The 14,919-nt window shown below is 39.7% G+C and overlaps 1 protein-coding gene across 1 annotated transcript; it reads left to right on the forward strand.

Moving 5' to 3' along the window:
- The first annotated feature begins 3,037 nt into the window (after positions 1–3,037).
- On the forward strand, positions 3,038–14,113 carry LOC130010856 (uncharacterized). Its single transcript, XM_056098979.1, has 6 exons — positions 3,038–3,154; positions 6,969–7,047; positions 9,001–9,378; positions 10,824–11,036; positions 11,586–11,673; positions 12,691–14,113. The coding sequence occupies exons 2-6, from the start codon at positions 6,984–6,986 to the stop codon at positions 13,298–13,300; spliced, it is 1,353 nt and encodes a 450-aa protein (XP_055954954.1). The 5' UTR covers positions 3,038–3,154; positions 6,969–6,983; the 3' UTR covers positions 13,301–14,113.
- Positions 14,114–14,919: the final 806 nt, after the last annotated feature.

Raw genomic sequence — 14,919 nt, forward strand, 5'->3', positions numbered from 1 at the left:
AAAAACCGAGGTCCCGTGTACACATTGGCGTACACTTAAAAGATCCATTGGCAGTTGGAATTCGATTGGCAGGGATGGTCAGCAATATTAAAGACCTTGGTTATTCTAATGCCGTGTTCTTACTTTGTCAGGGGGATAACCAGGAATACCAGGCCCAGGTTTCACAATCATGCTTAACTTTCAATCCCTGTTATGAGAAATATCTTTGACTCAGAAACACAAAACGTTTTTTTCATATAGGTTCTATTTGACGTAGTTGAAACACCGAAACAGCAAACGATTTAAAAGGGGCAATATTTAAGTTAAAATAAGGCGAACAATTTTGAGTAAATTCTTAACTTAAAGATACATTATGTAAGATTTAGATAAAGAGCTAGCCATTCTTGCTATAATAGTTTTATTACATTCTATCATCTGTTTGTCATCTATTAGTAAGTGCGGAAGGGCCACACTACACGCAAAACAAAACCGATAAGACAAACCCACGGACAAGAAAACCCACATAGGCATTGCAATAAGCAACAAATATCAAATCAAGTGAATGGATGTATGTTATTAGTTGTGTGGGTTGTGTGGGTTTTTCTTTTATAAAAAGGATAATAGGTTATGATATGTAAAACTATTTATTATTGTATAATCAACACGACTCACCGATTTCTTATATGACAAACACACGATTGAGTTAAAACATTCGGACTTTGTCACAGTCACCCGGGCGGCCCGACCCGTCTTATTATTATTCATAATAATGAAAGCGTGGTGTTATTGTTATATTTTCATTAATTGTCCGGGGGCCGCAGTGGCTGAGCGAGTAAGGCACTGGCTTGGTAACCAGGTGGCCCCGAGTCAGCTACCTGAGGACATGCACATTGATTACTTTCGATATATACTATTCAAAAAAAGTAGGGGATATTTGATTTTCGGGGCATAATACTAAAATATGCAAATGACTACGAAAAAAGTCACTATAGAACCTAACAGAAGAAACATTTCCAGTTACATGTGACGCCCAAACGCACCAATAGCTACCGCATGGAATGCAGGTGATGCTTGGGATCATCATGGGGGTCCAACCCAAGATTTGCACGACTCTGACTTTGAATGTTACAGTCATTGTGGCATTGAATTCCAGGGTGGAAACATCAGTTTAATTGTTTTAGTGACCAGAAAACAAATTTTGATATGCGTCGGCTTACCCAAAATGAAAGGTTACGTGCCCTTGGCATGCTACAGATCGGCACAACACAGGCGGTTGTGGCGCGGACGATGAATGTTTCTCAGTCTGTCATAAGCAGGCTATGGTCCAGATACCGTGATACACAATCTGTACAAGACAGACCACGCTCAGGTCGACCAAGGGCGACAACTCAAGCCCAGGATCGATTTATCCGTACCTTGGCCTTGAGAAATCGTGTCATCACAGCAAATCAGATCAGCGCTCGTCTTCAAACAGACACTGGTGTGAGAGTGAGTGGCCAGACGATTCGGAATCGACTGCATAGGGGTCACCTTCGCGCCCGACGTCCTCGCGTGATCCCTTGTTTGAGAGATCATCACATTCAGGCAAGACGTCGTTGGTGTAGGGATCGTCAACACTGGGATAATCGACGCTGGAGCAATGTGATGTTTTCAGATGAGTCAAGGTTCACTGTTGATTTTTTGGACAGACGTAGGAGGGTGTGGCGTCGTCGAAACGAGCGCTTCCAAGACGTTAACGTCATCAGACATGATCGATTTGGGGGTGGTTCTGTTATGGTGTGGGGAGGCATCACTGTTGCTGGAAGAACGGCTTTACATGTTGTTGCAGGGCGTGTTACAGGCCAGTACTACCGGGACAACATCTTGGCAGTCCATGTTGTGCCGTTCGCACGACGTCATGGCCGCCGTTTCATCTTCCAGGATGACAACGCAAGATGTCACAGGGCCAGGATCGTTACAGGTTACATCCAACAACAGAACATCACCACATTACCTTGGCCAGCACTGAGTCCCGACCTCTCCCCCATCGAGCATGTCTGGGACATGCTTGGACAGAGGTTACGTCAACGTCAACAACGTCCTGCCAATGTTCAAGAACTTGCTGCTGCGTTGCAACAGGAATGGGACAATCTGGACCAAAATGACCTTAGACGTCTCATTAGGAGTATGCCACGTCGGATCAATGCTTGTTTGGCAAACAGAGGAGGATTTACCCGTTACTGACTTGGTTGTGATGCTGTGGTAACTTTTCTGTTTGACCCCGGGTATCATTTTACCCTTATAATGGTCAGTCTGTGCCTTACTTAGTCTAACGATCATTTGGAATAAATCGATGAATGTGAACTTCATTTCATTTTGTCATTTGTTTCTTCGTCAGTTTCATTAGGTGACTTTAATAACACTTAAAAATCAAATATCCCCTACTTTTTTTGAATAGTATATTATAGCCAAATACATTGAAAAACAAAAACTCAACCTTAATATACACGTAGGCCTACCACAATCAGAAAGACCCGGGAGTGCACCGACTGTAGGGTGTCCGAAGGTCAGGTCTAAATATTAAGGCCACCTGCAGATTTCATCAAGGCCACGAGATGTAAACAGGGTTAAAGCACGTGATTGTGGTCGAGGATTGTGGGTTAGGGTTAGCGCTAGACCTTTTTACATCTCGTGTGCATGAGGAAATCTGCAGACAGGTCCGTAACTAGGGGGAGGGGGAGACAGGGAGGGCAAAGCCCCCCACCCCCCTGCAGAAAGTTTCGCCCCCACCCCCCTGTGAAAAAGTTGTCGACCATATCTAGACCTAACCTTCGGAGAGTCTGTAACCGTCTTGTAACGCTTAACATCAACCGTTCATAACTAATGAATAGTTTCGCTAGATAACCCTATTCCATTTTTTTTGTCATAATGATTCTTAAATCCCAATTTCATCCCATCACGATATCATCAAACTATGACGTCAGCGTTGGATTAAATTTATGAAAAGTGCATACTTAATGATATGTCTCATGTCACCCCCTCTCATACTTACATTAGTCACGAAATTTCCTGTCCTTCAATAACATAATGAAGATTGTGATATCCTCCTGTCATGTGACGAGTCATTATTTGAACCCATCTATAAACGACAGAGAAAGTCAGCGTTTATCTGTTAAATCACACGCGGAATAACTCGGTAAGTTGATATTAGATAATTATCAAGGAATGTAAAACGAATACTTTGCTCATAAGAGTTAAATATGATAAAAGATAATTATTTGTTTGGAGTTGTGGATTAGAAACCGGGATAGTTGCGAGTCCGTCCATCCTCTTTTTATTAGCATGATTTTTATGGGATGGGTGTCGCAGTGGTCTAATTAATTTTAATGTTTATCTAGCTATCAAACGCTTTTTTCTGTTCGTCAGTTCAGCCTTCCGTCCATTTGTTTTTCCTCCACAGCAAAACCCGAAAACCTTTCAGTATCGCTGAAGTAATGCCTTTTGTTATGATATTCGGATTTTTAATTTTTTTTTTTCAGCATGGGGGGTTGGATGGTTGAGTGGTTAGCACGTGCGTGCTGTATCATAAGGCCTGTCATTGAGTCAACTGGCGTGGTTTCGAATCCCCGGTTGTACGTGACAAGGAGTAGGCCTGCCTGTCCAACCTCGTGGGTTTTCTCCGGGTCCCCCGGTTTCCTCCCACTGCTAAAGACGCCCACGCGCAAATGAATTATTAAAATAAAATTAAACCATATGTTAGTCCCAAAATGACCTAGTTTGTGTCGAGTGGACGTTAAACCCCATCTCTCTCTCTCTCTCTCTCTCTCTCTCTCTTTTGTTTCTGCATACACTTTAATTTTTTCTGTTTGATGTACAAAATTAGGCGTATTCTCATGATCATCGATCGCCCCCGGAGAATTTCTCGAGAACCATTCGATTGTTCTTATCTTAACGAAATTTTCTACCAAACAACAGGGGGGTTGGATGACCGATGTCATTGAGTCAACTGGCGGGGTTTCGATTCCCCGGTTGTACGTGGTGACAAGGAGTAGGGTCGCCTGTCCAACCTCGTGGGGTTTCTCCGGATCCTCCGGTTTCCCCCCACTGCTAAAGACCCTTACGCGCAAGCGAATTATTAAAATAAAATTAAACCATATGTTAGTCCCAAAATGACTTAGTTTGTGTCGAGTGAACGTTAAACCCCATTTCTCTCTCTCTTGTTTCATCATACACTTTCATTTTTTCTTTTTGATGTACAAAATTAGGGTATTTTCATGATCATCGATCCCCCCCGGAGCATTTCTCGAGAACCATTCGATTGTTCTTATCTTAACGAAACAAACAACAACAATCTACTGAAGTATTTTTCACTATTTTTCTTTTCATTTCCATTGTGATGACGAACTTATTTTTTTCAGCGAAAATCTCTAAACATTTTTCAATATTTTGCAAATCTTAAACACCAACATCGCAAAAAAACTGATACAAACACGATTGGTAGTAAATAATTTAATTTAAAAGTTGATAATCGAGAGTTTGTTTATTATCGTAACAACAGTAGCAATGACAGTCGAAGATACTGTAGCACTGTTCTGTAAACGGCCATAACTCCGCTCAGAATGAACTAATTGGGCATTGTCATTGTCAACATATATTTTATTATCTGTTTTTTTTTGGGGTTTTTTTTTTGGTTTTTTTTTTAAACTATTATAGTGAGAACTATCAACTCTTAACCAAATCTTACATAGTGCGTTTTCAAGAATTTGTGAATTATACTGGTTAGAACTCTCGTTTTATTTTCCTATAAAAACATTTACTTTAAATCTCAAAGATTGATTACAACACACAATGATGCACACAACGATGGCACTCGACACAGTCTACTGTCCTGTTTAAATCCTAGAAATACTTTACTGATTTATACTCTATATCCTGCTAGCATTTTTAGAAACCAGTTGGCTGCTGCTAATGATCATTTTATAAGTTTGTGGGAGTCGGGGCGGAAAAAGGGGTGGGTGGGTATGACATTTTCTAATTGCTCTGGAGCCTGTTTCACGAAATTTTAACTAAGATAAAATACAGATTTTAGTAATTTGATTGGATAATATTAGATTGATTTTAGTGCTTAGCCAATCAAAATTTAAGTATCTACTAAAATTTGGAGAAACAGGACCCTGATTTACAACTGTCGACGTCAACAACTTCAGAGATTATTCTATTATTTTAGGATGTTCGCGGTTTAAACTCTCTAGTTGATCTTCACACTGATGGATCGGACCGTCCTTTCCGAAATATCAATCAAGAATTCATATTATTCCGATTATATTATTTCATTAACGTCTCTGATCGCCATTTAAATCCATTGTAAACTTCATTATCGTGAAAGTTTAATCTCTAACAGAAACATCGGTCCAGACATGGCCCATTTCCGTTTAGAACAAACAAATATTATTTTTCATTAAAAAGTTGTCAACTTTCAGCATCCACTGTACCAATCTGTTTCACAGAGTTATTGGGTACCTTTTGCAGGGTAGCGTCCAAGGTAAAATTTCATCCAAAGGAGTTTCTCCCGGTACTAAAAAGTAAAGATGCTATAACACTGTAGAAGATGACTGACCCTTATAAGTTCAAATGCCCCCTACACGTGACGTCCCATCACAAGGCGTCATTCATTGGCTCGATGGCGCGTGCACTGTTTACATAACGTAAACTGGCCCGGGCGGAATTATGCCTTTTACTCATTTTATTCCCATTTAGACACTAAATAGAAAATATTTCACCTTTATTTATATTTCTAATACTTCAATTAACCCACATCGATGTGTGCCACTGCACTCCAGACCGCTAAATCGGTTTGTTAAGGCCAGCTCTATTTTTGTCAAGGTCGCCGAGATGTGAATAAGGTGAGGGCACCTGATTATTGGTGAGATTGTAGGTTAGGGTTAGGGTATGCATTGGGGCTAGGTTCAGGGTAGGATTAGGGTTGGGATTAGCGTTAGCCCTGTTTACATCTCGTGACCCTTGACGAAAAATTGAGCTGGCCTTATCATTTAGCACTAACCACTGCAGGCGATACATATAGGACATGGTCAATATATGCTAAAGCCATCTACGAATTTATTTCTCTACACTTTTATGAAGGGACTGATTTTAATCCAAACTAAAATCAATTTGAATACATTTTAGCGTGGATTAATCTGGTTAAAATAGAGATATTATATATTTCGTTTTGTTTTTTAAGCTTTCGATGAAGACAATTAAAACAAAATTTTGAACTATATAAAACAAAACAAAAAAATAGGATCTGTGTTTTAATCAGATTGGATGTGGATTAAGCGATGGAAATTTGGTATTTCCTGAAAAATGGAAATGAAGTACAGAGATCTTAAAAATGGGTTCCCGCGTACAAACTGGGTGATTTAATGGTATATATGGACCAAAAACATATTCAAACTAATTAATTGGTCATAATTATGCTTCAAATCCTTCTCAGACATTGTAATTGCGAAGGAATGCCCTGCTATTAAAATTCGATCAAACCAGGTCGTGTTTACGTCACGTCTTGGGAGTCAGAGGAGAATTCATTGCATACATAAGACGATGTTGTCTTTAATCGCTTACTATTTATTACAAATATCGAATCCTAATTAAATTCTCGGATTATCCGCAACCCGCGTCTTTTTCCGTCATTTTTATCTCAGAAAGTATTGTACGTCTAACTCTTCATAAAGTTTATCAACTCGTACATCAAGCGCTCAAGCGACCTTTGATATCACGCGTGCAGAAGTTCCTAACCCTCGGGCTGTTGATTAGGGGAACCCTTACATTTTTGTCCTGTATACGCTCCATGAATGTTTTTCGGGGAATCCAGTATTTTTCTAGTAAGATTGAAACTCTGTACTTTCCATATATACCAAAATTGCCATACTTTTATTGGAAGTAACCACCTGATAAATACATTTCTGGGAACCAATCTTTAATTATGATTGATATACGCTCATTTATTGTAGGATATACAATAGACGATGGAAGTGAAGGAAGTGGTTTTGTTATTTACTCTGCTACACTTGTCATCGTCCACTACTTCAGGTTTGTTATATTCATCATATTAGATGAAAATTATTTTTTTAAAAATAAACATAACTTTTGGATGCTTTTGCATTTAAAATTAATCATGGAAGAAAAACACACGGCGAAAGCTGTTAGGTTGATGCACTACTCAGGTGCGCTACTAAAAAAAAATCAGAAGTGTCACCTGGTGTTCTGGAATAGTAAGCATACTCTACAGTATGCACAACCTTAGTCATTATTTGTAATTTCGACTAGGATTTCTAGAAGCCAACTAAGTTGTTTAAATACAACAATGAAACTAGGGCTAAGTGCGAGTCCGAAATACAAATCAAGGCAGTTTCAGTATACCATACTTCGTGCTAACATAACCTTCTAAAATCGAAGTCGCCACAGTTGACTAAATAGAGAGAGAGAGAGAGAGAGAGAGAGAGAGAGAGAGAGAGAGATGGGGTTTAACGTCCACTCGTCACAAACTAGGTCATTTCGGGACTAACACATGGTTTAATTTTATTTCAATAATTCGCTTGCGCGTAGGGGTCTTTAGCAGTGGGAGGAAACCGGAGAACCCGGAGAAAACCCACGAGGTTGGACAGGCGACCCTACTCCTTGCCACGTACAACCGGGGATTCGAAAACACGCCAGTTGACTCAATGACAGACTTTATGGTACAGCGCGCACGCGCTAACCATTCAGCCACCCAACCCCCGGTTGACTAAATACATGCTTTGTGATTTTATTAGCTGGTACCAATTTTGGCTAGCGTGCTTGTCGTTGCCCTTTTCTTAAGAATTAAATTCGTTCGTTTGAATTTGGTAAGTGTTCTCCTGGTGGGAATTGATTCTTGTTGACCTTTATATTATTGAACACTTGAGCTAAATACCAGGGACCTGTTTCACGAACTTTTAACTAAGATAAAATCCAAATTTAAGTAATTTGACTGGGTAATATTAGATTTTAGTGCTTAGACAATCAGAATTGAAGTATCTACTAAAATTGGATTTTATCTTTAGTTAAAATTTCGAGAAACCGGGTCCAGGATCCATTCATCACGTTCACGACCCATATTACATCGGCTAAATCTGTTTGTTAAGACCAGCTCAATTTTTGTCAAGGTCCTTGAGATGCAAATAAGGTTAGGGCACGTGATTGTTGGCGAGATTGTAGGTTAAGGTTAGGGTAAGCATTGGGGCTAGGTCCAGGGTTTTGGGATCAGCGCTAGCCCTATTTACATCTCGTGAGCTATGGCAAAAAATTGAGCTGGCCTTATCATTTAGCACGACCCACATTACATCCACAGTGTCTTAATGGCGTCGTCGCGTGCAACGCTGGTTCCGTTGCATATTGCTATGAATGAAGTCATGGAAATGATATATATTATCAAATAATTATTAAAACCTCTGCATGCCCATTACTATGTGTGTAGTCCTGGAGACGACATATAACCTAAAACAATGAATAAACAATGACTATCCATATATGCACACCAGTTCCCAAATTACCGAGCCGTCTGGGTAAGATTCGATAATAAAAAGGGGATTAACATGCTTTTTTTTTTGCTCCATCTGGACGAGTTGACTACGAGGGAAATTGTGCTCTGGCAGCGACGCTAGGACGAACTTCCAACTTCAAGGGATCTTCAACGCGCACGCGCACGTGTACATGAGGCCTCAACATTACCACCCACCCGAATGAGCAGACGTCGTTCCCAGCCAGTTCCCCCGTCTTGCACAACCGACAAGGGAGAACCACCTCAGAAAATCCCGAGAAACATTATCGGCCTACACCGGGATCGAACCAGGGACCTCTAAGTTTACAAGCCAGCGCCCTACTCACTGAGCTATTGCGGCTCCTTTGGTAAGATTCACTGCGGGGCCATTTTGGCCTATTTTGGCAGTGACGAACAAGGGTTAACGAAAGGATTAGCACAGATTAGGCCTTTGTTCATATTTCTGTTTCTTTCTTTTTGATTAGATATAAAGACAAGTTACGCATGTAAAAGTCAGGTTTACGTTAGCTGCTACACGCATATATTACAATGTGCTCCTGGCGAGAGAATTTTTCTTCACTCGGCGGACTACGGCTTTACCAAAGGGCGACAGGATTGTTTAAGAAACTGTCCAGATGATCATTCGAACTCACATTCCTGGCAACTAATGGATACAAAATGTACGAAAACCTTCGAGAGAGATCATCTGAGCGATCTTACTTCAATGTGCAATGGACGTGAACAGTGCTTTTTTCATTCACCTAAGTCAACGATTTTTCCTGGCTGTAATAGGCTTTGGAGGCTTTGGAGGCGAGATTATGATGAATATACCTACACCCGTATTATGTATGACTGCAGACAAGGTAATCTCCCCTTTGCATTTATTTACTACGTAAATTCTCGATTGAACGTTCCGGAATTGAATTCTCTAAATGCCCAAAATAGTGACAATCGAGTTAAAAGTTGAATTTTGGGCTACAAGGCATGCTTCGACTGCATAAGAAATATATCGACCAATCATGACAGTTGAAGCATATTCATTGTGTTTAATTACGTCACGATTCTACCCACACCACCTCAGTCGTAGGGGCTGACAGAATTGTGACAGGACTAAATTCCACGCCAATCGATTGCAATTATATCAATTCGGGACGTTCCGGATTGAGAATCAAGCATACCCTTTATGTCTCGTTATGGAGTTGGGGTTACGATGACTCAGTACTAGGACATTTTCTTACTATCCAGAAAGTTCCTGGTTCGATTGACCTGAGAAGTTTCTTGGGCTTTTCCAGCGTGGTTTCCGCTTGTCAGTGTAGAACGGATGGTTTAACGAGGCACAGTGTCTAGTTGTTTGGGTGGGACGAAAATAGAGGTCCCGTGAACACGTTGGCGTACACATAAAAGAACCCCTAACAATTGAAATTCAATGAAGTATAGCTGGGAACTATAGCGAAAAATCTGGGATAAAGTGGTCAGTTTGTTTTTTAATCGTTTAAATAAAATAAAACCAAGTACGAACAATCCAAACCATAAGACAGAATTCGAAGTCCTAAAAAACGTTATAGGCAAAATAGTGTATTCAAGCAAAATAGTGTAATCAGCAAATGGACTGCTCCTCGTCTCCAGGTTGATTGTAGAAGAAAGGCTGCTGAATATAGGCCTACGAGATACGTACAACCATAGAAATATATAAATAGACTAAAACGACCGTCACGCCATCTTGGTACATTGATTCTGATGACGTCGCGTGTTGTAAATTCAATAAATCCGTCTTCGTTTCACGTTAGGCTTTGAAGAAAGAATGTCGTAAAAACAACTCATTAATATACTCACAGGTCTATTTATATATTTCTGTCCGTTCAACTGTCTGCACCCAAAAAGGTTGTATAGTATTACACAAGATGACACCATAACGAGAAGCTACGGTAAACTCCTTATTGAGCTAAACATACATTATGCAAGAGCTAAATCTGCCCATTGCAGGTCTTTCTTTATAATTTAATCATGAAATGGATAATCGAGACTATGTTTTTTTATGGTACGGACTTTAGTAATGAGGATCGAGGCTAGGACGAAATTTCAATCGCTTACTTCTCGGTTCAGAGTGGATTAATTTGACTGAAATTTTCAGCAAATTTACTTTCCATTATCTAGTTTTTAACGATTAAAGTGAGAACTGTCAGCTCTTTATCTAATCTCCCATAATTTATCTTTAACTGGGATTTTGATAATCGTTAAAAAAGAAATTAAGCTGGTTTACTTGTACTCAACATTGATTGACCTAGAACAAAATTTGTTTTACTTTCAGCTTCATATCCGATAACAACACCACAAGTATCTGTTATTGCTTCCCCTCCATCAACCCACGAGACGCTATCACCAAACACAACTGACATGTCCCAATCAAATGCTTCAAGCAATCCAAGCAGTATGATAACATCGTCGGCAAATCATACTAGCAATATAACAGATTTCACAGTTAACACCGTTGAACCAGATGCTTCAGAAATGACGTCACCTAGTAAGTAGGCTACCTGTAAATATAACGTCATCCTAGGTCAGTGCTTATGTGGAGACTTGACCTCTCCCCCAAATTCTTAAACCTAACGCTCAATCCACATATGCCATATGGGCAGGACCGTCTCCAATTTCTCCATACTAGTACCAAGTTTCTATTTCAATATAATTACTGATTACACCTAACAATGTGGCGAGGTTCCCTTATTAGTTTCCAAGGGGAGCGGGTGGGGGTGGGGTGATCGAATGGATAGCGCGTATGCGTTGTATCATAATGTCTGTCACTGGCGTGGTTTTCTCGAAGTCCTCCGGTTTCCTCCCACTGCTAAAGACCCCTACGCGCAAGCGATTTATTTAAATATGTTAGTACCGAAATGACCTAGTTTATGTCGAGTGGACGTTACACCCCCCCTCTCTCTCTCTCTCTCTCTCTCTCTCTCTCTCTCTCTCTTATTGCTATTGGTTTCAATACTGCATCTTTTGCTAATTTTCCTTTGTTCGTTTTTTTATTTTGTGTTCGTTTATTTATATATTTCTCGTCTTTTATATATAGATTATGGTGTAACTGTTGGGATTATTACAGGAATCGTTGCGGTCATTTGTATTTTAGCAATAGTTATCTTGGTTATCTTGATTAAACGGTAGGTTTATAATCTTATTTATGGTGTAATGGTTTAACAGCGACCCGCCCCCACACCCCAAATAAATGTTTGAAAACCCACACACGACCCGAACGTGACATGGTCTGACATGAAAATAGTGTTCAGATGACGAGAAGCCCCCCCCCCCCCCCACACACACACACCAACTCCACCACAGTTATGCAAAACCGCTTACATTGTCCTAACAGAAATTTGAGTTTCTACCACATTACGTTTTAATGCTCTATGTATGGCCATAGGTAGCGCCTAGCTGCTCATAACTATTGTGCGGATTGGGATTGGGCGTGGTCATAACGACAGCCTATTATCAGAAGCTAGTACAGACATAGTATCTCCAAACGCACGATTACGCTTTAACCATTTAACCAAGGGGATGGGGGTGAGGAATTTCCGTGCTCGCAGCCCTCCCATTCCCACCCTATAATGGACTATCCACAATTGACACTTCTGGCAAGTTTCCCCAGAAAACATGATTTTGTATGAGATATCGACTTCGTTAAACATGCATTATGCAAGAGCTAAATCTGCCTATTGCAGGCCTTTCTTTAGGCCCTAAGTGTTATATAGACTATTTGTAATTGAAATTAGACATTGATTTACACGACAAGACCATAATCAACTCTTAATGCCATCGGATGCCTCCAATTTTAACAGATTTGAATCCGATCTGCTGTTTAACCGTAAAAAATGGATAATCGAATCTTTGTTTATTATCGTAACAACGGTAACAATGACAATCGAGGCTAACGTGAAATTGAAATGAGAATTTCGTGGCTCAGAGTGAAGTAATTTGACTGAAATTTTCAGCATATTTCATTTACATTATCTATTTTTTTTTAACTATTATAGCGAGGAACTGTCAGCTCTTTATCTAATCTTCCATAATGCCGCTTTAAGCCCCTCGAACGAATTGCATTGCATGGCCTCGCCGAATGAGTCCTTAGTGTATCAAAATACTCCAACAATCTCTAGATGTATATATGCCATTTATTTCAGGAGGAGGAGGAGGATTATAAAAGATAAACAACTGGGCATATCCAATCCAGCTTATGTAACTAATAACTATGCCATAATAACAACAAACGATAACTCTACGTACATCGACTTTTGTGGGCCATCGACCAGCGTTAATTACAGGAATAATCATTTGCATAATTCCAAGAACTTTAACTCAGAAGCTGATACAGATGAACACGTTTACAACAATGTTGGCGAGGCCACTGATTCAGAAAATATGAACGTTTATTGTAATAGTATGGCGTCTTCGATTGTAGCGGAACGTATTAATTACAATCATTGGCACGAATTAAAGGACAGCAACTCTGCTCCATCTAAAACTAAAAATGTGTACAATCACCTGAACGATTCTGAGGTAGTAGGCAGCTCTGACAATATCTACATGCCTTTTGATGGTATCGGTGAGGCAGTTAAAGGAATCGCGGACAGTGAGTGCGAAAAGCGCGACATATCTTCAGAAGATGATATAAATAACCCGCGCGGTGTGAATCACAAGAACAAGATTAGCCGAAATTTATCGAAGGCCAATAACTCACGTTTGAAAAAAACTCCTGATTATGAAAATGTTGCAATATTCAAAGATAAATAAATTTGAACTTTAAACGAAATTGTCTTTTTAAAATTAAATATAAAATTAGACTTTGTACGCTGTTTTGAAGAAGAACTGATTGACTTGTTTAGATAAACTGGCGAATATTTTCGGTTTCCCAAAACCAGGTCTATTATGTAGCATCATTTAGCTGGATATAAAGTGACGATTTTCGTGTGTGAGGTGAAGTGTGTTCATTTTATTTAGAACTCTTTTTAAAAATTCCATCGTTGATATTGTATTCTTTCATTATTCTTTGTGCTTTTGTACGCTTTCTGGAACACGTGATACCATGTAGTTAAATAGCTAACATCGTATGTGGTAGTTATATAGCTAACAATGTGTGTGGTAGTTAGGGTACCGTAGTTAGATATAGCTAATATTGTGTATTATAGTTAAATAGCTAAGATTGTGTGCGTTGGTTAAATAGCTAAGATTGTGTATTGTAGTTAAATAGTTAAGATTGTGTGCCGTAATTAAATATCTAACATGATGTAATTATGTAGCTAACATATTATTGTATGTGTGTTGTAAATAAATAATTAATATTATATGTGGTAATTCAGTTATACAGTGTAGTTAAAAATATATTTCGAATTCAAGTCAACGTTATTATATCGTCGTAAAAATAAATTTACCCGTAGGTTCACTAGGCTATTTTTTGTATTTACCGAATGGTTAGCACGTGGGCGCTGTATTATAAGGTCTGTCATTGAATCAACTGGCGTGGTTTCGATTCCCCAGTTGTACGTGACAAGGAGTAGGCTCACCTGTCCAATCTAGTTGGGTTTTTTTCGGATCCTCCGCCCCGCCCCCCCCCCCCCCCGCACTAAAGACCCCTACGCGCAAGCGGATTATTGAAATAAGAATGAACCATTATGTTAGTCCCGAAATGACTTAGTTCGTGTCGAGTGGACGTTAAACCATCTCTCTCTCTCTCTCTCTCTCTCTCTCTCTCTCTCTCTCTCTCTCTCTGTTTACTCCATTGCATGGAAATGAAATTGAGTTTAACTTCCTGTCTTTTTGCACCAACAGATCAAATGAGGACGGACATACACCATGTGAAATGAGGTCATTCAACACTGACAATAGGACACTGCTCAGAAATATCCCCCACTGAGCCACAGTGACCGCCATTTACCCTAGTATGCGTGTCATGCGCGATATAGAAGTGGCATATTATTTTCGAAACACCTGATACCACGTTTCCATAGCAACGCCATTTAGTTATTATGTTGTTTACTTTATAAACTATACTATTTTTGTCTTTATTGTATTTATTGATTGTCCGTGTTCGAAGCCGTTGAAATATTTCCTACTTATTCTGTACCTCGGTTAAGTAAAAAAAAAAAAAAAAAACACACGGCAAATGGTATATTATGTTGTTATATAAAAGTAGGGTCAGATCTAAATATTAAGGCCACCTGCAGATTTGGTCATGGTCACGCGATGGAAACGGGGTTAGTGCACGTGGTTGTTGCCGAGGACTGTGGGTTAGGGCTAGAGCTAGAGCTAGGTCTTACTGGGGTAGGGCTAGGTTTAAGAATTTGGGGGAGAGGTTAAGTCTCCACATCAGCATCATTTCATTTATACCCACCTGTATGTAATGGGTCATAAAC

Source organism: Patella vulgata, chromosome 2 (assembly GCF_932274485.2).
Source record: "Patella vulgata chromosome 2, xgPatVulg1.2, whole genome shotgun sequence".
NCBI lineage: Eukaryota > Metazoa > Mollusca > Gastropoda > Patellidae > Patella > Patella vulgata.